The sequence below is a fragment of the Spinacia oleracea genome, chromosome 4 (assembly GCF_020520425.1).
Source record: "Spinacia oleracea cultivar Varoflay chromosome 4, BTI_SOV_V1, whole genome shotgun sequence".
NCBI classification, from domain to species: Eukaryota; Viridiplantae; Streptophyta; class Magnoliopsida; order Caryophyllales; family Amaranthaceae; genus Spinacia; species Spinacia oleracea.
The window spans coordinates 3849565-3876879 of record NC_079490.1 but is presented as its reverse complement, the minus strand read 5'-3'; the positions used below and the strand labels follow the sequence as shown (position 1 = coordinate 3876879).

At 35.0% G+C, this 27315-nt stretch overlaps 1 protein-coding gene across 1 annotated transcript; it reads right to left on the bottom strand.

The window, feature by feature from the left end:
- Positions 1-632: 632 nt before the first annotated feature.
- LOC110783393 (sister chromatid cohesion 1 protein 4) lies at positions 633-15934 on the bottom strand. The gene is made up of 15 exons (XM_021987735.2): positions 15198-15934; positions 11642-11903; positions 11456-11553; positions 11271-11320; positions 10270-10328; positions 9502-9613; positions 8508-9357; positions 7720-8133; positions 7389-7530; positions 6322-6458; positions 4198-5246; positions 2642-2675; positions 2251-2359; positions 1183-1312; positions 633-1064 (listed from the first exon to the last, which is right to left on the bottom strand). The coding sequence occupies exons 1-15, from the start codon at positions 15319-15321 to the stop codon at positions 972-974; spliced, it is 3663 nt and encodes a 1220-aa protein (XP_021843427.1). The 5' UTR covers positions 15322-15934; the 3' UTR covers positions 633-971.
- Positions 15935-27315: the final 11381 nt, after the last annotated feature.

The window sequence follows — 27315 nt, the reverse complement described above, 5'->3', positions numbered from 1 at the left end:
CCGTACCAAATTATGGGTTTAGGCATGAGCCCGCCCCGAACTTTGATCATCTCTTACCATGTCTTTGTGGTGCTTAGGCATGAAATTTTTAGAATTATAGGCCTGCACTGATAACACTTACCTAATATCTTACCTAGGGTACTAATATGTTTAGTCAAATACTTCCTACGTTCCATGATGATGTTCAGCTTTTATCTTCCATGTTTATCAATGCACATTTTATATCAGTTTTTATCTCTAATTATACGTTAATATAAATTGTGACATTCGATATTCGTAAAGCACCCAATTGAGACAAATCAAACAAGATCTCACATGAATATATATGTTCTTATACAATAGTGTCAAAATTCTTAACTAAAACATAATCATTATGAAACAGATTAAGTACCCCCATAGTTTTTAAGAGATTGGTTTCTTAAGTGTGAAAATTTCAAGCTGGAACCCAGAAAATTTTTACATTGTCATGAAAAGGATGGAACTTTTCAACATTAGCCCAGAAAAAAGTTCTTTGGTTCTTTCCAATAGCAAAAACAACTATTTGTGCATAAAAATTCATCCTTTACAATCAAAATGCACAAAATTTATGATATGAATAACAAACTAAGTAAACGGAACGAGAAAACCATTGATTTACAGAAAACTGGACAACAATTAGATCATCAATAAATCTCCAGTTGCATGAGTATCAATTTTACATCATGTATAAATATATACAAATATTATTGCAGAATTAACATTACAAGACATTCCAAAATGCCTACCCATGATACACATGCTATATATAACCTTACAAATTTCCCTCCTTGTAAACCTACTAACCACCCGAAAAAAATAGAAGGAAAAAGGCATAATATAACTTAGACAAAGAATAAATCAAGGGAGAAACATGATCCCGAATTCTAAGCTACGTCAACTAACTAGGATTACACGGCTATTCACCAATCTACCCTTCCTTTTGTGTATCGGAATCAGAATTCAAGGAGTTTCCCTCTAGGGTTTATTTTAATGTCACAGAAAGAGGTTTCCTGCTCTGCTTGTATGTAATCTTTAGTTTTCAGGACCTGTTAAAACAACAAAAACATTTAATTCCATCTTGTACATATCATAATTTGGAAATATTTGATCCGTTGTTAAAATTATCATCTACGAGTTTATCTTATAATGTGATGTTTAACGTACCAATGTCTCGAAAAACATTCTTGAAGCTTCTTTACGAGTTTTCCCAACCAACAGGCTGTCCAAGGAGATGACCTTCTTTGTGTGATCAGATTCCTTTTCGAACAAGACTTGAAGATAGTTGGCAACAGCTCTGACAAAACAAAAACATATCTAAGTTGACCTTTCATATAAAAATTAACTAGTGTTTGGCCCGGCCAATGCCCCAGGTTACTACTTTGAATATCATAATATGGTGTCATGTGTGTAATACGTAAAATGTTACTCCCTCTGTTCCTTTATGTTCTTCCCATTTGGGAATTGGTGTGGGAATTAAGAAAATGGAATCTTGTAATGATTGGGTGTAAGAGTAATGATTGAATGTAAGAGAAAGTAATAAAGTAGTAAAGGAAAGTAATAAAGAAATGGAGAGAGAAGATATTTTTAATAAAGTAATAAAAAATCATAAAAGTGGGGTTGGGTGGATGAATAAGGAAATGTGAATGAATTAAATAAGGGATGGTGGGGAAATTTATGGTAAAAAGTAATGTCCAAAAATAGAAATGGGAAGAACATATAGGAACGCCTGAAATAGAAACGGGAAGAACATTTAGGAACGGAGGGAGTAGTATAGACCATACAATTTGATGTTTCAAGTTACATATATTTATGTGCAAAAAAGAGAATATCCCTCATGGTTGGATAAGATGGTAAGACATCCACTTTGAATGTGACAGGTCCCAAGTTCAAATCCTATTATAAGAATTTTTTGTTGTACATATCATTTGATAAAGAAATGGCATGGCATGTTCTAGTGAATGGAGGATCTCTATGTGGCGTGTACACGTTATTAAAAACACTTTTTAATATATTAGTATAGATTGGAGTCGGGTGATGACAAGCCCAAGTCAACTTCCATTTCACATCAGCTCAAATCAGCACGTGAGTTTAGACCTTAATCAAGCTGAAATTCCAACTGAGTTTTGAACAAGTTGCTCATGAGTTTTCTCAGTTCACTATCTATCTTATATTCGATCATTAGAAAATACCCACCAAATAAAATAACGAAAAGGAAAGAAAAAACACACAAACCTGGTACGAGAAGACCAGCCGCTGTTGTCTAGAATGCGTTTCTCGTCAGGATTAGGCATATCACTTTCATAATCTTCTGCGACGTCATCGTCATCGACATTCAAGAAGTCTGATTGGCCAAGAGCAAATTAGATCATTATTTTTAGCTATAAGCTCTAGAAAACCGGTCATGACAAAGATTGCAAAAATCTAGAAAAAATATTGTTGGGATATAGATTTGAGTATAAAGAGCCACCAACTGCTTGTTTACATGTCACAATGTTTAGAAAAGCATAGACAACCATTTAAATTTGAAAAATATAACTATGAAAACTGAAAACAAAGAGGATTAAGATTTTTTTTTTTAAAAGGGAAATTAGCTACTTAACAAAAATACAAGAGAACATCAAACCTGTGTCATGCTCAATGGCATCCGTCTCAAACTCCTGCATCACAAAGGCAAACAGAAGATAAATTTAGTAACTCCTTAAAAGAAAGGAAAATAACTTCATCTTTCTAGTGGTTCCCTAACTTCCCTTCCCCTTTTATTCATCTAGCCCCTAGGTACAATAATCTTAAAAATATACCATATTCTCACATTATTTTCCTATAATCTAAAATTATTTTAGAAATGCTGCTGTGTGATTAGCAAATTTTCTTAACAGGTGATGTAATTAATTAAGTTCCAAACATTACACTTGGTGAGTTTAAAAACCGAGCATGGCGTGGATTCTACGTTGTGCATAAGAAACCATGATTCAATGAGCTAAAAGCTATACCTACCATTGCAATTTGACGCTTAAGTTAAGGAATCCGCTTAACTTGTTATTTTTGAAACCCGTGTCAACGGTTTATAACAGCATGAGATTCCCACAGAGAAATCCATTTAATTGACTGTCATAGATAAAACCTAATGAAATTTCTATGTTGTTTGGTGAAATAGGGTTTTTTTTTTTTGTGTATCTATAGAATTAGTATCTAAAGTAGGGGGAAAGCTATTCTTTTTATGGATGACAAAACCTAATGGGACAAATAAACTTTTATACAACCCCATCTACAGTTGTCAACAACATAAGTTGTAGTTGTCAATGAACACTACAAAGATGCACTACGCATCCTCTCAATCTAACATGTCAAACAGAAAAGACATTCCGTCACAAATACGCATGATAAGCTTAACTAAGTTACACTACATGCACAAACTAAACAACTAAACTCCAATTCCTTCCCTTGCCGCGGCTTTTCAATATTCAAAGGAAGTATATAGTAGACTGCGAACACAAACTCAACCCAAAAAGAAAGAAATAAACCAAAGAGCAGCTACATCAACAACATTTTCGCACGAGCAGACATTTTTATCATACTATTCAACTGAAAAATTCTAAATCTCCACCATTTTATCTTCTTAAGAACCACCCTAGCAATGAAGAAAAACACTGACGCAGAATTCATCAATAACCACAAACGGCTTTGGTTTAAATCGCATGTAGTCATGCTAAGGTGAATGTCCCCGGACATCAATATACAAAAAAACATCAACAAACAGCAGCGAGAAAAGGAAAAAACCCAGAGAACAGGCCTTTATTTATAGTAGAACAAATATACTTCCTTTGTTCCTTATCGCACCATGTTGATTTTACACTATTCACACTACGACTTTGGCCATATTTTGTTGATTCACAAATAAGAAAAATTGTCATCATGTGGTCTCATGTTAGATTAGTATCAATATATATTTTCTAAATATCAACCTTATATACTTTTTACTTCTACATAATTTGAGATATTAAGAGTCAAAGAAAGGTATTAGAGGAGTAAAAGTCAACCATAATGCAATATTTAAGGAACAAAGGAAGTATATGGAGTACTAGATAAATGTCAAGCAATTTCAATCTCCAACAGAAAACAACAAGCATTCTTTCAACTTCGAAAATTTAAGGATAAAGGCTGACTTAAAAAAACACTTACTGCATTGCTTCTGGTGTCAATAAACTCAGAATGAATGGGAGGGGAGTCAATGATCATCTTTGGGTCAGCTTCCCAGAACTGTAGCCCTTCCCTCTCATTTAATATGGTGATATTAGGGTTTAAGTCAGCTTCTACTGAATATGGCAAATCTAATTTCACATCCTCATTGAAGGTTTCGTCCTTATTTGAAATTACAAGCTCATCCGGATGACAATCTTCAACAACTTGATCCGATGTTGGGAAAGCCTTGTCTTCAATGGCAATAGAGTCAGATACATCATGAACAGCCAAAGAGCAAGTATCCTCGAAATGCCCCGTACTTATATTTATATCAACAACACCTTCCCTTACACCATCTGATCTTTCATCTAAATCAACGTTCTCAGAGACACCGGCATCTACCGCTTGATCACGTATACCTGATCCGGAAACATCCTCTGCTGTTGAGGCATCACGAACTGTACATTCTGTAACACACCTCTCATCGAGTATTTGGCCTGATGCATATGCATCAACATGCTTAGGGGCTATGACATCGCTAGATTTGTCAAGTGAAGGTGAATTGCCATTAGTACCCTCTGTTGAGTTGAAATTAACTTTAGGAACATGATCAAGTGAAGATACTGGCTCATCCCCTGAAGCAATGGAATGAATTGCTTCACCGCCAACTGGAGATCTTACATCATCAAATATGATACCAAACTCTTTCATGGAGGCATCATGTGGTGATATCTGTTTTGAGACCTCATTATCAACTACGACGAATGGTGATTCTTGTTCGCATGGAGTTTCCAACAAATTACCACCATGCCCTTGCAATTCCTCACCAACAGCAATAGATGGTTCGATAGTCCCCACAGCTTCAGTTTCTTCATCAAGCCTTGTGGAGATGTCAGTAAAGGAGGGCACAGCAATCCCCACAACTTCAGTTTCCCCAACAAGTGTGGTGTTGGTCTCACTTACTCCTTTGTTTGCTTCATCTTGATAAATTCTGATTCGATTCAGATCAAATGCCTCATTATCAATTGATCTCAAGGAGGGGAACATTCCTGGAGAGAAAACAAGTATTTAAACATGCTATATAATCTCTTGATGTAGACTAACCCGCTTGTGGTCAGACCAAAAGATTGAATCTACCAGAATCTGGTGCAATATGTTAAATACAGGCCAGAAAGCCTCAAAAGGAAACAAATCCATTATATGAGAAAGACACAAATATATATCTACTTATCCACAGGTCCCATGATACCAATCATCACTATTATCGAGGTGTAAACCAAATTAACTAGGGCGCTAATCTCCTCAACCTAGGCTCTATTTGGTTTAACTGAATATGATTGAAATTAACTTATCCGAACTTAACTAAACTTAAATAAACTATCTAAACTTATTTTTACTGGAAAAACTTATTTGTATGTGTAAATTGTCTACCAAAAAAAAAAAAAAAACTTAATTTGCTGAACTGGACTTATTTTGCTGAAATAAGTTAAAATAAGATGAACGGAACGTTATTTGTAAAGTTCAGAAATTTTAACTTCAGCATTAGTAAAGTTGAGTTTATCAGAAATAGCTCAAATAAGTAAGTTCAGCAAAATAAATTAAGTTAAGCAAAACTGAGTTAGTTCAGCAAAAATAAGCTGATAGGCATAGCTAGAGCCCAGAGGTAACGCATACAGAGAAATATTACCCAAACAGACAGTCTAAAAGCATTACAAGAAGGGTACTCATATACCTACAAAATCTACAATACCGACCAAATCAACCTCACTATGTGGACTTCACACCATCACACAAAAAAGGAAGGAAGAGGAGAAAAGAGAGACCAACAGTTAGATCATTATATATTTATCTTAGGTGGCAGTGCAGACTGCGAAGTCCCTGATTACATCTTGTTTTCTAACAATTAAATTTTAAGCTATGTGGTTCAATTATAATAACAAATATAAATGTCACATTAAGTTTCATACGACTAAGGAAGAACAAAACATTTACTGATGCACAGTGCACACTGACTAATTAAAACAGAAAAAGAAGGCAATAAGCTCAACAACCCGTAGTAAACTACATGTTACAATATTCTTTCTTAATCAAGTAGAAAAACAAATAATAAAGTTTCTCATGTACCTGTAAATGCAGGTTGATTGAAAATATCATCCTCCAAAAACCGTTTCTGAAGCACCCAAACTTCATGTTTCGTACACGGAGCTTTCTTCCTCACACGGCGTATATCTTCTGTTTCAGTTAGTTGCTGCCTTATCGTGCTGAGCAAAATAAAAAGTGGTCAGAAACACAAAGACTAAAAAAAGAGAATTACCCTTAACAAGTATAGAAGATAGTAATTTAATTGATTAACACTACAATCATGACCGTTAGTTTGTATATCTGCACTACCAAGAAAATTGACTAAAAAGCCTTCAAATTCTACTGACACTGCATAGTGTAACCGTTAATGCAAACCCTTAAAAAGGCATTCCTATAATGAAGATATGCAAACCACGATGCTCCAAAGAAATCCTAGGGATGGGTTGATATTCCCTTAAGAGTTTTTTAATTGTTCCAGTTTGACTTCCATATTTTCTGGAGCACAATTTTGACCACTAATACCTTGTTCTCTCTTTTAATATAAAAAATTTAAAAGCAGTTACTTTGAAAATATCCATTGTGACAAATCAAATTATGTTTACAAAAATACAATTTACATAATAACACTTGTTTTATACATTAGTAGAAAAATATAGTCAAAGTAAGATATGTGAAAATATGAAAGTGAACCATTAATTAAAAAAAACGGATGGAATACAAATTACGATTCTCTCGCAAAACAAAAGCCAAATAGCAGCAGATAACACCCCAGAAGGACTTTGCCTTCTTTCTTCCAAAGCCTTCTAATTTCTGGTTCAGAAATTCTAAACCAATGTAATACTATCCTGTCATAAAATAGATACAGCAAATAACAATCTAGAAGGACTTTGCCATCGTTCTTTATGCTACATTGCTTCCCTCGAGGCTTTTTCTCCCAATCAACGCTGTTATGAAGTGAGACATTTATGATCTACCTAGGTATAGTAGGGATATTAACATTTTGGAAAGCTACAGGGTATTACTTCAAATTCTTTCACATTGTAGACAGAAGAAAATTCTCAAAGACAAAAATTGACACAGAGCAAAAATGAGCTAAAAACAACTCTTACTCGCCATGCAGTACTGTAGAATCATCCACAAGAACTTTCCGCTTCACAGGAACAGAGCGAACTGCAGTCCGCTGGCGCTTTGCACGAACTGTATCAGGAATGGGTGTAGGCTTCATTTTGAATGTTGAAGACTTTCTACCTACTGCGAGAATGGTATTATTTTAAAATAAACGAATGAAACAGTTAGTGTTCACAATCAGATCAACTGGAGAAAATCTCAAAACAGGAGTTGTAGTAAGCCAATTGCCATGTATGTCAATCACGACTTTGGTCAGAACCAGATAACAGCTAGTCATCAACTTACTTCCAAAGCAAGGAAACAATTTATTACCTAAAATAGAAGATAACAAATCGTTGTCATTAGGAACCGATTCCACAGTTCCTTTGGACTGAGCTCCACCAGAAGACACAACTGAATTAAGGCTTTGAAAAGTCATTGTACTCTCGGTAAAACTTCTTTTCCTCCCAGATATGGCGTTATCATCAGTAGCATCAACATCCTTTGCAAGAAGTTCTTTACCAGGAGTAGAATCAACAAAGAAGTTGCCAGATATGCCAGGAGGCAGGTTTGGCATTGAAAGCAGCACTTCAGGGTGCGGGAAATCAGAAAGCTGCAAGTTATTCCCTTTTTCTAGATGATGTTCTTCTGCGGTTAAGTTGTCTGATAGCCCTCCTAAGTTGATGTCAGTAGCACAGGGAAATCCATGAGCTACCTGGTCTGCATTTGAGATTGGTTCCACTACATCTGTTCCATGGGAATACGTAAGCCAAGAACTTTTAAGAACCAATGAAACAGCTTATACATATGGTCCTTATCAAATTACTCCCTCCGTATTTAATTAAAGATACATTTTGACAGGCACGTAGTTTTAGAAGAGTGAGTTGAATTTATTAAAATAAGATGAAAGTGGGGTAGTGGGTGAATTATTTATTGTATTAAAAAGATGATGTGAGTAAGTGAGGGGACCACAAAAAGGAGATAATATTAATATAATTGGAAGTGGGGACCATGAAATACCAAAAAAGGAAAGTGTATCTTTTAATTAAGTACGGCCTATTATAGAAAGTGTATCTTTTAATTAAATACGGAGGGAGTACTAAAAACAAAAAGTAACAAACCTTGGACACTTGCTGAAATCACAGAAACATCAGTTGCATCTTCCCTTTCAGAGATCCCAAATGAACTCAGCCCATCGTCTTGAATCGGGAGGTTGGAGGCATCAAACACATTACCCGCATCTTCGCAAGCATGGACTTTGGAAGTACACGCCTGAAGCACGGGAATAGCAAAGCCTGGTGGCTTTTCATCAATGTCGGATTCTGAGATCGCGGTATTTTCCAGGTTTAAACAAGATTGAAATGAATTCTGATGTTCAGAACCACTAGTAACAGCTTCCACGGTGCCAAGAACGGTGGGACCTACAGATGATTTATTATTTTCTTCTCCGCTGTCATGTAGTGGATGATAAGTGTCAATGTCATTAAGATCAGTGTTGTTGCAGCCAGCAAGCGGGTCACAGTCTTGAAGCTCCACAACATCGGCATTTTCAGGGACTGGGACAGCAGTCCCATTCATACTTACTTCATTAACATCAAAGCATCCTTTGGAATCCACATCAGCAGCTATTCTTTGATTCTCCGCATTATCATGACCGTTGGTTACCTCTATATGCTCATCAACGGTAGCAGGCTGAGAAAAACCAGAGGGGATGTAGTCCATTGATTCAGTATTAAGTGTTTCTTCTTTCTCATCATCCTGCTCGTCCATGAAATGAACATCTCCATTAAAATGGTGCTCAGCACCACCTACGTCAGAGGGCTCCACGGGACTCGAAGCAGTTCCAGACACTTCTTTTGCAACTAGCTCACAAGGGTTTTGGTCCTCATCCATATGATCATCACTGACCTGTATTTCCTCTTTATCGCCAGGCAAGTTTGGTTCTTCCGTTAATCCTGGAGTAGAAGGTGCCTGAACACTCAACAATATAAGCATTCTAGAAGAATTCACTCTTTCTTGTACTTGCATATGTACATCTAAATCTAAAATGGAAACCTTGTTTTACAAAAATGAGAGAACAAAGTCTAACCTGGATGGAAGAAACAGAAATCTAACCTGGATAGTAAAGTTATTAGTGTTTAAAGTCAATGGAGGATCAGAAACCCCCTCATTATCCTCGTCGTCTTTGAAAGGTGAGGATTCTTTTGTTGATGCCTGAAGACCAGCACTGGAATTAAAGATAACTAATAATTAGGAGAACTGAAGTAACGTTCCAACCGCCTAATTTTGAAGAATTGAAATGACCCAAATTAATATTTTTTGGAACCCTCGTCCAAAAGCCTCACAATTCGAACACAATTTCCAAACACCGATTAATATTAAAAAATAAAGAAGATCAACCTATGAAGAGAAATCCAACATACAGAAAGGAAGACTTAAAATGTCTCTAGTCTCTACTAGCAACTACTAATGGCATTTATACATATTATTAATACTAATTCCTAGACCCTCCCCAATCTCTTGGTGGCACCAAATACGGAGGGCTACAACATTAAACTGAGTATCAATTGTTGAACATGACATTCAAAAATAAGGATAAAGGGAAAAAGGAAACAAGAAACGGGGCTGGTGTGCTTAAAACTTTCTGACACAATCTTCGCAACAAAACCACTAGTTAGCACAAAAATAAATAACAGTCACACACCACATTCATACAATAAACTTATTTTCACGTAATGCTTAAAATGCTTTTCAAATCATCAACATATACCGCCTGTTTGGAAAAATTAATATTCCTAAAACAATAATTTTCAGTACAATCTTAAATGCATGCAAATAAATACACTCGAACAATATACAATAAATGCTCATAGATTCTCTTACTCTGTGTCAACCAAAATTCCACTTGTTCCTGGAGCATTTTCCTTGTCCATAAATAACTCCTGCATGCGGAAAAAAAGCTCATTAAGAGAAAAATATGCTTCACTGAGCCACGTACATGATAGGCTATGCATAAATGCCCCCTATATATCATCAAAATTCTCGACTTACATGATAAGGATCCAATATTTTCATTTGAAACTGTACCTAGACTACCTACTTGTTGTAGCAACATCTATGTTTTTAGTTCAATTTCTAGGGAAGAAGATGAATAAAAAAGAAGAGAGAAAGGATATCTAGGGTTTTACAGAGGAAGTGAGAACTGAGAACTATCACTCACGTAATACACTCCAATTACACCACCGTAATTTTTGCACATCCTAATTGGCAAATCCAACATAATAGGCCTCGTTTAATTCTTATTTATGATCCCAACCTCTAAAAGATTTACCAAAGAAAAGATACCTTAAGTGCATCACTCACTCTCCACCCTGAACTCCTGGAATATACTGCATTCCAACTGCTTGTACAGAGACATCAAATGCCCTCCAAATCTTCATTACAATTATTCTAACCCAGATCTGCAATCTACCCCTTCTCCCCTTCTCCCACGTCTCATGGATATACATAACAGTATCTGTCCCATTTATGACTTTTGTAAAATGGTTTAGCACGTACCCCCAATGTGATCCACAAATAGTATAGTATAGTCATCATTTACCTTCCCACCCACCCCCCACCCCCCACAACTCTTAGCCCTTCTCTCTGTCAATGCTTGAAGTGCGAGTACAGAATAACTGCTACAATTAAAGCAAGTTTAATCTGATTCAAGTAGACAACGGCATTCTAAAGGGCCAAGAGGCCCAAGAAGATTTGGTATAACTATACCAAGAGATCTATGTATTGCAAGGTATCTAACTGGACTAAAAATTAAAACACAAAGAACTTCAAATTCAGAGTCAAGTAGATAAAGTTAGCAACTAACAACAAGAGAATGTAATTACCTCATCAAGGTCTAAACCAATCTGAGATGCATCACCATCACCAAAACGCTCTGTACACAACTAAAATGAATGAATAATGACACAATAAACATGATAACAAAAAAATTTAAAAAAAACACAAGACCATGCAAAAGAATAAGATTTTGAAGGGAAAGTAAAATCTAAACCAAGAGGAGGCAACTGACCATCAGGACCAAATTGTGATGTTGTAAAAGTCGCACCATCCATACTGTCCTGGAGAGTAATTTGCTCTCTTGTACTAATATGGTGATCGACAAAGTTGCTGCAGAATACAACTAATCGTTAAATGGTGACCAAAGCATACTACTAAGTAATTCAATTATGGCGTTGAATTCGTAACAGAAACCAACCCCTGAAATGTTTCATTGTCGGGCAACTCAAAATCATCAAGATCAAAGGTCTCTGGCAAAGTAATGGAATGGTACGGTGCTTTGGACTGTTCAGGAGGTAGATCAACTGCTGCAGAGCGAAATGCTTGCTTGACTTTAAGCAAAGCGTCACTGCAATCATCAAAGAGGTAATTCACTTTCTTGGAATATATCCTAACAACACCAAGCAGCAAATGGCTAGACAACCGGAGTGCGATTGGTACTTCTGGGAACAGTATTGAATCTGTAGCAAAAGAAAGAGGAAATTAAGCAAAACATTATATCAAAGAAAAAAGGAAGGAGAAAAATTAGCCAGATTTTTTTTGCAATTAAAGGTCTGAAATAGATAATATCACCCACAATCACGTTCTTGTTCCCTTTCTTAAGCATTACAATCCGTAAAAAAAAAAACTAGAATTTCTCAAAATTAGATTTATCCACCAAAAAATACCAAATTAAGCAAAATCCCTCAATAAGCTGCATGAAATTCATCAATTGGCTTAGTAGAAGATCCGAGAAGATGCAAACCCTAAATTCAGACAGCATGTTACACCGAAATGGAAATAGCATATCTCTATCATGGTAAGAGAGAGAAAGATAGTCAAAAGACTCAGCAGTTTTTTGACAGCAAAAGGACTCCTCTTATGTAATTACCACAACTCATACACAAGCAGGAACACTGCTGCTATACTACACCATACTACTCTACTAATACTATTGAAGCTTATTGCCAAGCTGTACTGCTTCTCACTTTAACTTCCTTTGGGGGTGGGTGGGGGGGGTGGGTGGGGGGGTGGGGGGGGGGGAGGACTTGCTCAAAGAAGGCTGCACAAGTGAAGTGATTTTCCAAAAATGAATACATGTCCTTGCATAATTCTCATAGACTCTCACCTTTTACACATGAGACTCTTACAAAACTGAATATGTTTTCATTGCTATCAAGCACAATAATTAAGTAAAACAGTAACCAGATAACAACCCTTACATCAAGAAATAGTTACAGTTCAATATAAGCAGCAGAAATAAAAACTAGGAGTCTCCAACTCACCATCTTAATGTACTCTGACAGATAAGGTTAAACACCACAAATTTCTTGTAAACTCTCTTAACGATGACCTACTCCAATCTCTAAATCCCAACCCTCATGGCACCAACATGATGAATGATTTAGTTTTAAATGATATTTGTTTACTTTTTAAAAAAATGATTTAAGTATTAAAATCGTTGATTCTCGTTATCAAATATACTTTCTCAGCTTTGAAGTATATATATCCGCTTAACAAATTTCTTTATCCAATGTTATTTGTTACTCAAAATATCAATACGTTGTTAACTGCATTTTAAAATATTGAAGAGTCTATGCATTATATTACGTACGTTTAGAAGAGCAATGCAATTATTTAACTGCTGAATGTGTGTAACCATAAAAAACGTTATTTAGGAATGAAATGGCTAAATATCAATGTCAAACTTCAACAACCACTTTCATCCTGCTCCTTAATGCTCTACTACCTTCCATTTCCGGGAATTTCATAAAGTTCTGCGCGCTTCTACTTTGTTGAATTTGGGGGAAATATCTTTTAATACCTTACCCTTACTTCCTTGCAACATTTACACCTTATTACTAATTTCTCTTACTTTATTCACCTTTTTCTTAAGCGAGTAGACCATTGAGGAAAGGAGGAAGTACTTTCCAAAACATTTGCAAGTAGCAACTAATTATTTTCTAGGTGTTACCAAAACGCTTGCATTGTTTAGATATCTACAAGCAAAAAATACTGAAATTTCAATATTCAGCGCTATTTTACCTACATCAACAGTAGATGGTGTTACGATCTTAGTGCGGACATATAAGGTGTGGTTTATTACTTTATTCAACTTATTTTAACTTTTTCATGCAAGTCCAGATAAAAGAATAAGTCTCAATAAGTTCAATTCACAACTACAATAAGATCTAATAAGTTAGATAAGTTCACAAGCTTAGAAATTTTTAATTAGCTTAATTTAATTGAATAGAGTGTGTAGATCACAACCTTGGAAGTCGGTATGTTGCTATTATATGACATTATTAAAAATGTTTAATTAACCAAAATAGATCATGAAAATATTTTTTTATCCTTCACCCTTCTGCGTGTTTGGTGCTCGAATATGAAATTAAAGCTTCATAATTGATCTCAATCTTACCGAAATACTTAATTGAGTGTTTATTGTTTTTTAATTTAATTTTCGTTTTGTGTAAATTGAAGTATTGAGTAGCAAAAATGGAAAAGTATGAGCTAGTAAAGGATATATGATCTGGGAATTTTAGTGTTGCTCATCTTGAGAGGGACAAGGATACCAAAGAGCTTGTCGCTATGCAATACATCGAGCGTGGTCCTAGGGTATAGTATTCTTATCGTTAGAATTTTAGCAATTTCTTTTAGATATTTTTGTAACTGTATTTGAATGTTTTGGGGAAAGTTGATGAGAATGTTGCTAAAGAGATCACAAGTCACATATCACTTCGGCATCCCAACATTATTCGACTGTAAGAGGTCAACTTCAACTGAAAAAATATGTTTAAATCATCTAATCGTATTCGTACAACTAATATCTCTTAAGTGTTCTAACTATTAGTCATACGAAAAAGTTATTTCCCTCCCTCTCCCTTCCATTCACCATTGTCTATCCTTATCCTTTATTCTTCAAATGATTCGTCTACAAGACGATCACGTGTTAAAGATTAATAATTGAAACCCATAAGCAAAAACACATCAAAAAAATTATTGTTGCAGATGAATTATTAAAACAAAGCAAGGCCTTCATAGAACAGTTGCGAGGTAGGGTCATGCATGCATTGTTTTTTTTTTTTTTTAAAGAAAACAAAACTCGCAATTTCCCAATTCGAACACGGTTAGAAATTTCGATGGTGAAGAATTGGTGGTATTTGGTATTTATGTTGATGAAGTTAATAGAGAGCAAGAGTGAGCTTGTATGACCTAATATCTTGTGTTGCCTTTTCTTTACTTCGATTATACAACAACATACATCTATTTATAGTTGTATAATGTTGTTCATCTTCCCTCTCTAGAAATTTCTATCTCTCTACTTGGACGATGATAGTCATGCCTACATCTTTCTAGACACTTTTTAGGTAATTTCTAGACACTTTTTAGGTAATTTCTAGATATTATTGTAGACCTAGATTATCGGCCTGAAATTTGTTTCAGATATCCTATATGCAATCCATCACTATTATTTACTCTGCCAAAATAAATGCAAAAACCTGAAGATAATCCGCTTTGTAACCAAGAATACCATATCAATTGGACTGTTTCATTGGACTGTTTCATTGCCAATGTTATTCTTTCTGAAAGTGGGGTAACAACTAATAACTTAATAACATCAAATACTAAAAAAAAACACGTAACTAACCGCGAAATTAATACTGAATATCACAACATAAACAACCGGTTGTACAATAAAAATTCGCGTACTTTTCGGAAACTATTTAATATAAACAGGAAAAAAATGATTTAAGATAACTGATTGAACTAACCAACAGAGACGCCAATATCAGTATCAGCAACTTGATTCTTCCGAAGCTTCCGCTCCAAATGAGCTGCAATCCATATCGTCCCCAAAGGCCCTTTCTTGGCCAAAATAAACTGAGAATAAAACATCTTATTCTTCTTCCACCAACTCCTAAACCCTAATTCATATACTTCGAGTTATCGAATCCTCGCAAAACCATAAATTCTCTGGAAATTTCACCAAAATTGTAAACCCTAGATTCCACTGAATTAAGCTAAAACGTTGAAATTTGATCAATTGAGTAATAGATTAAGCTAATTCGCCGAAACCCTAACTTCAGCAAGTGAAAAAATCACAGATTCTGGAAAACACCATGCAAATTACTTCAAACTAACAAACCCTGGAATTCACTGAGCAGCCATAAACAACTTTCTTCTCCATAAAACAGCAGCAAAATTGAACAATTCTGTAAACTTGAAGCAAAACTCAGCAGCAAATTGAGCTAATTTCGCCCAATTTTTAACTCCAAGAGCTCAAACTTCGCATCAAACTCAACTACTAAAGAACCAAAACAAGCTTGATTTCCAGTTTCCAGACTAAAATTGCAGCAGAATTTGCAAATTGAGTTGAAAAGATTCGAACTTGGAAGTCTGAGAATCGAGATCGAAAAGGGAGGGAGTTTTTCGACGAGGAGAGAGAAAATGGTGGGGGTTTTTTAGGAGAGAGAAAGTGAAGAAAAATAAAAAAAGGGAAGGTAATCAGTAAGTGAGAATGAGAATCTAACAGAAGAAGAAAATTTGTGATTAAAGTCTATCTTACTAGATCGCCGTTGATTTGGTTTGCGTAAGAGGATTAGTGTAGTGATGGACGGCTGAGATTGAAAGGGAGAATGCGCGCTGTGAATTTTACAAGTCCGAATTTTTGGGGACAAACTGAATTGGAGTTCAAAATTTTGGGTGCAATTTTGATGTTTTGATTAAGCGCAATTTTCAAAGTTTTGAATTTTTTTGGGTTTTTGAGTTACATACTTTTTTGTACTTGAGATTTTAAAGTTTTATGAAAAGTAAAATAAACCTGTCAAGCAAGGCTGCACACTAGAGCTGTTAAAAACTGATCCGACCTGAAAATTCGACCTGAACCGATTAAATCCGTGACCGATCATGATCTGAAATTACGGTAAAACAGGTAATCCAAAAAAACCGACTTTAACCCGATGTTGTAGCACCCGAACACGACACCCGACTCGAAGATGACCGATAACCGAACTGACCCGACCGAACATTGACCCAAACCCAATTCGATACCCGACCCGATGTCATCCCGTAACTGATTGTAACTCGATGAAACCTGCTATTGACCCGACCCGTGACAACCCGCTACCCGATTTACCCGACCTTTGATAACCCGACTTGTCATTGACACGACCAAATATTAACTTCAACGATAAATCTATTTTAATTATTTATTACTAGATACTGAAAAATTAAAACGCGAAAACTTTAAAACGTGTTGAACAACTTAACGTTTTTATATAAATAAACAAAAGTAAGTAAAACTTGTTTTGTTTTTACAATAATTTCGAGATATTTTTTGCAATTTGGATGAGATGAAAGGTAAGAATTGAATCTAACATCCTAAGTCCTAACTGACAGTCTTTCTCTTTGTCTGCGCGACCTATGTCAATGTGTTCAACAACGAGAAAAACGGTTAGACGATCACACAAGAGACTCGCATTGGCTGGAGACCCACTCACTTACCCCTCATTCCAAAAATGAAATTCGAGTTGCAGGAGTAAATGTTTTTCACTTTCACATTTTGAGATGAACAAATCGATCATTGGTTCGTAATTATTATTCACTTTATATATGTATTGACTTAACAGAAATACGCGATTATTTGGTGTATATAAAATTTAACTCTAAAATAAGTAAATACGGAGTACTATTTTAACAATACAAAATAATTAAAATGTATAGGTTAATTATCAAACCCGAGTTTGACCCGTCCCCGAGGGTGACCTGACTTGAATTCTATCTGATCTGATTATTATCCGATCCAAACCAAGACCCGAAACCGAAAATAATTGTGTTGCAAACTGACTTAAACCCGACCCGGTAAGATCCGAACCCAAAATCAAACCTGACCGAAATGTGACCCGACCCGAATCCGACCTAAACCCGTCATAGGAAAAAACCCGACATGACCCGACCTGAAATCGACCCGACCGAGATGAACTCAACCCTGATAGAATATTGACACGACATGACACGACCTGATCATGACCCGAGACCCGGGATGACCCAACCCAAACCCGACCCGATGACCTGTTTTGATAGCTCTACTGCACACTAGTCCAAAATCAGACCGGATCATAACTAGTTTGGATCGAAATTGGAATCAAAAAAATTTGTGGACCGAAGATGTCTGGTCTAAACTGGATTGATTTTTTCCGGTTCGGTCTAGGTTTAGACTGGATTGGACCAAAAATATTGAATATGGCTCTACACTATTTTCGAAGTTATTTATTTCCAAACAAAATACATTTAGAAAATCTTTCAAATTAAACATTAATTCTCCGTTTTCAAGGGAGTAGAGATGGATTATGGATAGAGAAGACTAAACAGGAAGAAAACAAAATAAAAGAACACATGATTTTAGCCGCTAAAGAAGATTAATGGTTTATTTAATATAAATCGGTCTACCGGTCCGGAACAATAAATTCCGATTTTGGATCAGACCTGAAACCCATAAACTAAACTTTTAAAAACCGAAAACCGGCCCAGTCCTATCTAAAATCGGTCATGTTTTGATATATTTTCCGGTTTGGACCAGATTTTGAACAAAGGTTGTGTTTTTTATTAATTAATTAGGTCAATGAACAATAAATATTGTAATGCGTATATAAAACTACTTCTACTTCAAAATACTAAAATTTATAAAAACGAGAGCACTAACCAAAGTTGGGTTAGAGTTATGTTAAAATAAAATAAAATGTGTTAAAAGTTACAAAAATCGAGTAACAGTTACGTCGATGTACGATAAATATATTGTACAATGGGTGCACACAGTACCTTCTGTATTAAAATTATGAATTTATAGATTTCAAACTAAAATCTACGAATTATACAAAACTTATGGTTGGGGCTGTAAATAAGAAATCAATGCATTTCCTAATTAGAACTAATTTATGAATAAATTACAAAATTACACGTTGATCAGTATAACTAATGCACTATATAGATATTTTTGTCTTTATATAACTATTGTCACGTAGTACGTACAGAGTATGGTTTTGTTTTTAATGATTGGGATCATACGGAGTACTCAATATGTCGTGAACAATATGTCGTGAAGTCATATTCATTAAATTTGAGATTAATTCTTCAGAGAAAGGTTTTAGTACAATATGATTTAAGGCGGGAAATAAGGTCATGAATGTTAATAAAATTTGAATTGAAGCTTATGATATAGACCCATCACATCAACCTATTGTGAAGATCAATCTTGTATTGAATAGAAAAAAGAAAAGAAATCAACGTGTCTTAGTAAATAGTTGTTGATTGTATATTTTGCGTTCATTTTCCGATAAGACTTTGTCTTGATCACCTATTTTTCACTTATTTCATAAATAATAATCTTATATAAGTTAAAACCAAAAATAAATAAGTTAATACAAAATAAAGCAGGTTGGGATAAGTTAAAGGTTGGCTTATCAAAATTGGATTCATTTTCGCACATTCACTGTAACAATGAAGCAAATCAAGTGGCGTATTTCTTGATGGTTAAATCACAAGGATGTTACCTCCAAAGTCGAATGAAAACTAGACAAACAATAGATAGTTAAATTCCATTGATTGGTATGTAAGGAAAACTAGACAAACAATAAATCACAAGGATGTTACCTCCAAGGTCGAATATTTGGAAGAGTACGTTGGCGCTGACAGAACCTCAAGTTCTTCAATACATAGAGGACGATAAGAGCATCTCCAACAATAAGCTGATTTATAAATTAGATTATCGTGCCACATAATATTTCAAACCACTTCCCTTTCTAGCTAGTTAGTACCCTAGTGGTTAGTTACTAGCTAGATATTTAATGTATTCATATTTGGCAATCAATATTTAAAATAAATGAAATAAAATATTATTTCATTGGCCAAGTTTTTTCAAGAAAATTAGCTTAGATAAGCTAATTTGCTTGACCAGACTAATTTATCATTTCAACTCCAATGGTCAAGCTAGTAGCTTGAAATTTCTAAAAATTGCAAGCAAGTATCTAGCTACAACCACGGGAGATGCTCTAAGAACTACATACCTTTAGGCTACTAAGCCCAGGTCTAACTACGCGCTAAGGCTAAAAGCTAAGAAAAGCTAAGAAATTTAGAAATGTTCTTGTGTTGTTGGTAGTGTTTTTCTCCAGCCAATCTAATTGCTACTTATACTCCTCCCGGTTGCGATTTAAGTGCAGTTGAGGGGAAGTGACCGCCATATTCCCTTAACTGCATAGTGGCCGGGGAGGAATAACCGACCATTTGGTGATTCGTCATCTTCCTTCCCTGAATCTGGTGAGGATGGCGTCGAGTCTTGACTCTTGGGATTTTACTCCTTTTGGGCTTTGCTCATCTTGGGCTAACTTTGCTTTTTTTATTTTTTATTTTTTATGGGCCATTACGTGTTGGGCCTAATCATATAATTAAGCTACAAACCTTATTTCTATTTAGCAAGCTACCTACTCTTTCTAAGGGCAAGTTTTAAAATGTGTATTAACAACTATAATTCCTAATAGTAACTACATATCATATTTTTTTTTATTTTTTTTATTTGTCTGTTTATCCTTTTTTTTGTTTTGTTTTTTATTCTTGATGGAAGCTAATGTTGATTTGTTTTGCAGCTTGCCAAAAAGTCTTACGTGATAGTATAATGATATCGTTGCGAGCTTCTTAATACTTTAGTTTTAACATGTTAGAAATATACCCGTATCATTTTGAATTATCCACTTGGCCCAATAGTTCAAACCATCTCATATTCAATATATGAAGGACATGAATATATTTATTAAAGACGATCAAACATCATATTTCTTCCACGTGGGAAAATACTCCGTAAACAATTTAGAAGTAACAAGAAGTTCTTATATTAAAGTCAACAATATACTCACCTTTTGGAAAAAGAAAGTCACACTCACACAAAAAAGAAAGCCCACTTATCGATCTCATACTTGCAAGTTGCAACTACGGAGTACTTAGTTTCATGACATCTTAGATCTTACTATGTCATTTAGGATACACAAATAGTACTCCCTCCGTCCCGGAATACTCGACCCTTTAATTTAATAGGTAGTAGTTGATAGTGGGATATTATTTTAATGTAGTTAGTGGGATATGTGTGAAGGAGTGGGGTTGGGGAGAGTAGGGGTTGAATTTTTAATTATTTTTTGTATGGAGTAGGGGGTAGGTGAGTTAATAGGGGTGGAGTGAGAAATAATATAATATTGTTAGAATATTTCCATTTTTAGAAACAGGTCAAGTATTAAGGGACGGCCCGATAAGGAAAACAGGTCAAGTATTCCGGGACGGAGGGAGTAGTCAAATACAAACTTTTAAAAAACAAACTTATAAAAATACTCCCTCTGTCCCTTAATACTCGTACCGTTTTGACTTTTCGCACTATTCACATGATTCACTTTGACCCTATTTTATTTTTAGTATATGAAAACAAATGTTAGTATATAATATATTGTTGGCTTCATCTTAATATATATTTTCAAAATATTAATATTTTTACAAGTTTTTATAATATGCAGTTAAAGATATTGGTGGTCAAAGTTGTGCATTGGCAGGTGTATCAAGTAGAAACGGTGCGAGTATTAAGGGACGGAGGGAGTATTAGTCGTATTTGTTATATACTTTTGCATTACACATCCAGCAGGATTTCCACGTGTCCAGGTCTCCAGGATGAACAATAGGATGCCCTGCTTGTGGTGGTAGAGCTGCTGCCGGTGGCGGAGCTGCCGCTGAACAAAAGTAGCAGTAAAAGGTAAATATATCCAGCACTAGAGAGAATGATTATGCTGAATATTACCCATGACGGTAAATTTCCCCAGTTGGAGTTGTTCAAACTGGTAGAAGTCTCAACTTTTGCGGCAGAAATTTTACTGGATGTCGGATTTATGTAGCCCGTAATTGGCGGAGAATATGATTTTAAGTACTACTCCCTCCGTTCCTAAATACGTGTCCAGTTTTCATTTATGGCGTTCCCTTTTATGTGTTCACTTTTCGTTTTTGGACATACACCTTTCCCACTTTTCTATATATTTTTCCCACTTTTCTATACATAATTATTACCTTTTCTTACCCATTACACTTTTCCCACTTTTCAATCACCACCTCCACTTTTATTTATACTTTATCAATAAACAATTATCTACTTTTCCCTTTCCAAAAAAAAAACATTCCCAATCATTACCTCTTACACACCATTCAATTTTATTAATTACCGTGTACATGTCCAAAGTAGACACGTATTTAGGAACGGAGGGAGTATCATTAATTTATTTTTAAGGGACAAAAGCACATCATTATTACGGAAAACGGAGTGATATTATTAGTCTAACCCGTATTGAAACTAAAGCTTAACTTTCCCACTTTGATAGCCACAGACACTTATTAGACCTGATCATGATTGACCCGGCCCGAAAAATCCCGGGTTTTGGTCACAAAAACCAGGCCCGAAATCTGGGTTTGGGTAGTAAAAATCTGGCCGGTATAATTCGGGCAGGGTTATGAGTTAGATGTTCAGCCCGTAGGCCCGGCCCGCTGGCCCTAATTTAAAATGCGTGGAAAACTGACAATTGCGAGACAAAAAAAAAAAAACCACGTTCCTGCTTCTGTCATTTCCGCCTCCCTCTTCATGACTCCATTGTATTCCCCTTTTTAATTTCTCTCTCCTAATTGCATAAGCTTGTACTCTGCCATAAGAGACCAACAACGACAACGTTTGTGTAAGACCGCCTTATCGGAAAGACCACTTTTGTTGCTTAACTAATTGGTTCAATTTCTTAACTAATTGGTTACATTTCTTAATTAATTGATTCAATTGCTTAACTAATTAATTTCTTTGCTTAACTAATTGGTTTCAGTGCTTAACTAATTAGTTCAAGTGCTTAACTAATTGGTTCCATTGCTTAACTTATATGATACCAAAATGGTCTTTTGTGTAAGACCGCCTTATAGAAAAGTTTGTAGACCAACAATGTAATCCTCGTTTATCTCTTCAATCTTGACACTACTTAGATGTTAATTAACCATTGTTATTTTTTCTTAATTTTATTTATTTATTTCAGACTTTCAGTTGTAAGTTCTAAAAGTAAGTTTAACACTTTAACGCACTACTAAGTGCCACTAAAACAAGACTACAACATGTCAACATTGAAGAATTCAAGAACGGAGTACTATCTACTCCCTCCATTCCTAAATGATCTTCCTATTTGGTGTTTGGGGTGGAAAATAAGAAAATGGAATCTTGTAATGATTGGGTGTAAGAATAATGATTGGGTGTAAAAGAAAGTACTTTCCTCCGTCTCTTTTTGTTTTTTACGTTTGATGTTTTTCACGCGATTTAACGACTATTTAATGTGCATTGAGATTCATCTAATTTTTTTATTTAAACAAGAAAAATTACGTTTATTTATAATATTTTTACTTTTATCAAAAATCTGACATTGGGAAAATGAGAAATATTTAATGTCCAATGGATTTAATTGGTTAAAATAATATTTGGGCACAATTTTTGATAGAATATTAATGCATTATGTGACAATATAAAAGGAAATGTAAAGAACAAAATGAAACACCCAAAATGGATTATGTAAAAAACAAAAAGAGACGGAGGAGTAATAAATAAATGAAGGAAAGTAATAAAGAAATGAAGGAGAGAGAATATATTTTGTTTAAAGTAATAAAAAATCATAAAAGTGGGGTTGAGTGGGTGAATAGGGAAATGTAAATGAATTAAATAAGGAATGATCGGGGAAATTTATGGTAAAAAGTAATGTCCAAAAATAGAAACAAAAAGATCATTTAGGAACGACATTTATAGAAACAGAAAGATCGAAAAGGAATGGAGGGAGTACAATTCTACAGTAATCTACTCTAACGCCAAATATATACTGAATTTTGACTTTTTTTTCTTTTGCCTTTGTCCTAACTTTGGGTTAATTAGACTAATTGCATAGCTGGTAGTGGGCAATATAATAAAATCGGTAGTTGACTAGTTTTATGCTTGTATCTAATTGAATTTTTAATTGTTGTTTGATTTATTAAACATTGTATTTTGAAAACCAGCAGGCCCGACCAGCCCGCAAGCCCCGACTGTGATGGGCTTTGGCAAGACTGTTTTGGCCCGACCCGACAACGGGATTGGAAAAAGTATTGTGGCCCGGGCCGAACCTGGCCCGGCCCGTTATTTGATCAGGTCTAACACTTATGCATGCATATTTAGAAGGAAAATATAGCCGTCAAAGAGATGAAGACTTAGCATCATAATCAATAATCCACACCAATATAATCAAAATCCCGAGTGGGTCCATCACATGAGCCACAATAAGCCACATTTGATGCACGAACACTTCAAAAATATAAAACTAACCCTTTTTAAAACGTGTAGGACACACCGATATTCGAATATTCTAAAAAACTACCTTATTACCCTATAATGACCAAATTTTGTTTTTCCGTTTCTCCGTATCCGTATATGTGTCCCGTGTCCGTACAACCTAATAAGCTACACTAGCGAGCCATTACGGGTGGTGTGAGAGCCCCAATCCCTGGCCATACCATCAGGGTACGTACGTGGGTTGTATGAGACCCGTCCCTTAGTATGAATTAGACTAATATTTATCATTGGGATTCTTATACAACTATCATATACTTAGTGACTCTCTTAGGATTAGTTTGTTATCCTTGTCAATGCTTTAATACAAAGCCACTTTCCTTTTCAAACATAATTAATGCAGTTAATCTGTTACACAAGGTAGGATATAAAGAAAATTGCTCAAAGTTTGGGTTTGAATTTTAGCAAAATATTAATATTTTCCCTAGCTAGTTAACTTGACTACCCACAACACCACCGAGGAAGTACAAATACATATCAGATATGTATAGGGAAATACATATCAGAACATAAGACAAAATAGGAATAAGGACAAAATAATAATTAAATGGTACTTTTCTAAACACAAATGAAACATTTTTTTTACAGAATGATACTTTTTTTTTACAGAATGGTACTTTTTTTTACATGAATGGTACTTCCCTTTTTGTCTTTTAGCTATTTGTCTTTTAGTTGATATGTGTGTTTCCACACATATCAGATATGCGAAAAAACGAACCCCAACACCACCCGTAATTCTTGTCCAACCCAACCAGACAAGAGACAACTCATATCCACCTGACTAGCCCAACAACAACACCAACACCCACCCAAACCACTCGGAGCCACCACCAGGCCAGCCGTCGAAGAGACGAAGACCACCACCATACGTACCCTCGTGGCACTAAGAGTACGTAGCACCACTCACTTTGCTAACCTCCTCCCACCGACCACCCTCCCTATTCCCCACCTAGTAGCCACCCTTTCAAAATTGTATACTACCATACTCCTTCCGTCCTGAAATACTCGCACTGTTTTGATATGACACATTATATATAAAACCTTACAAAAATATTAATATTTTGAAAATATATATTAAGAGGAAGCCAACAATATATTATATATTTCGTATATATAATAGAAATGAAATAGAGTCAAAGTGAATTATGTGAACAGTGCAAAAAGGCAAAACGGTTCGAGTATTCCGGGACGGAGGGAATACAAAATTGTGATGGAAATGTATATATGTATGCATCATCGACAAATAAGGGAGAGAAAGAGTGTTTGTTACCAATAATGGTTGATCGTTGGAATGTGTGGTTGGAGTGTTCATCCACAACCAACTCATTGGTTTGGGTTGGACTCATGAAGCCCTCTCCGGCATCATCTCCCGTTGGGTCAGTAGCATAAGCAATACTAGACTGGAAGAATATCTATATCTATACTAAATTACTAATATATTAAAAGGCGTTGAGAAAAACGTATATGTGCCACGTAGTACTCTTCCTTTTGCGTCACATCATGCACTCACCAAATGATATTTCATATCATAGACAACCAAAAATCAATACATACGATGAGTTTCGAACTCAATACCTCGAGTGTGGATGGTAAATCTCATTACCATCTTAACCAACAACCAATTGTGGTTTCTCCTTTCACATTAACTTATAAATGAATGTTAACATGAAGTCTAAAACAACTAAATATTTATGTGACTTTTTATTTTCTATTCACTATTTTGGGGAAATAAATAATTAAAGAATTAAGACAACCATGGATAAACATGACGTCATCAGTCTCATAAGCATCAACTACATATTATATTTTGGTGTTTATTAATTTGGAAATTCCACTAGAAAACAAATTATACAAATTGGAAGATGATGTAATTGAAAAATTATTTCTTATGATAAACGACGTAGTGTGTTTGTGCTGTTGACGAACTTGATGGGTGTTTTTCATTTTATGGTATACATGTATTTAAAAAATATTGAGCTCGAGAAAAACAAAATTTTTAACTATTTAATGTAGCAATCGGGGCATCGCCCGAGCTACACACTAGTTAATATATTAAAAGGCGTTCTTAAGAATGTATACGTGTCATGTAAACCTATTCTCATTACGCCACGTCACCACTAATTAACATGTAACAAGGATCGAACACTAGACCTCTTTGTTAAAAGTTACACTTCCTACCATCTTAGCTAACCACAACTTATGTTACATCTTTCTACATAAACGTATATATTCTTTTGACGTTAAATAATACATTAAATAAAAGTGAATACAAAAAAAGAAGGAAAAAAAAGATAATAATTACTTAATTTATAAATGTTCCGTTATTATTTTTCTAGCTTAAGCCTCAAAAACAAAAAAATAAAAAAGGTTATAATAAATCAACTAATTTTGAAGAAAAGTATCCAACTTTGTTTTGATTTTCGAATGTGAGGGTTTCATATTTGAGAAAGTTGTTGATCGACCACTAATCTTGTATCACCACCGTAATTCGATGTCATTTGATGTCGACGAAGACTCCATCTATATGTGCACATATTTAAAAAATAAATATACCCGAATAAAAGTAAGAAATCGGGGCAACGCCCGGACCACACACTAGTTGAATACTAAAATGAGTAATGTGTAGGCCTTTAAATAGGTAAATGTTTACCCCATTGTAATATCTAATCTTACACGTATGACGTAGTTATGTTCCTTAGCGGGCTTTACAAATATTTGTTCTAGAAACTTTTGTTTACGGATCCTTGGTGGGCTATATTTGGGACTTTACTGGTGGGCTTTTGGTCTCCTAATGGCTAGGGTTGTATATTAAACAAACCTTTAATCTATACTAATATATTAAAAGACGTTTTGGAAAACGTCTACGTGTCACGTAGTACTCTTCCCTTAGCGCCGCATCATACACTCACCAAGTGGTATGTCATGTCATGGATAACCACAAATCAATACAACGAGTTTCAAACTCTAGACCTCATGTATGAATGATAATTCTCATTACTATCTTAACCAACCACCAATTGTGGTTTATTTCTTCACATTAATTTATAAATAAATGTTAACATGAAGTTTAAACCAACTAAATTTTTATTTGATTTTTTATTTTCTATGGAATATTTTGAAAAAAAATATTAAAAAATAAAAATAATTAGGACAACTATGAAGAAACATGATGCCATGAATCTCATAAGCATCAACTATAGAAATACCTTACATGGCTGCTTATATCTAATTTGGTGTTATTAATTCGAAGCACTTAGTTCCACTAGAAAACAAATTATACAATTGTAAGATATTCTAATTGAAAAATTACTTGGCATGATAAATGGACGTACGTAGTGTGTCCGTGTAGTTGACAAACTTAATTGATGTTTTTCACTTTAAGGTATACATATATGCATTTCGTCAAATATTGAGCTCAAGAAAAATCTAAAATTTTAACTATTTAATGTAGCGATCGGGGCATCGCCCGTGCC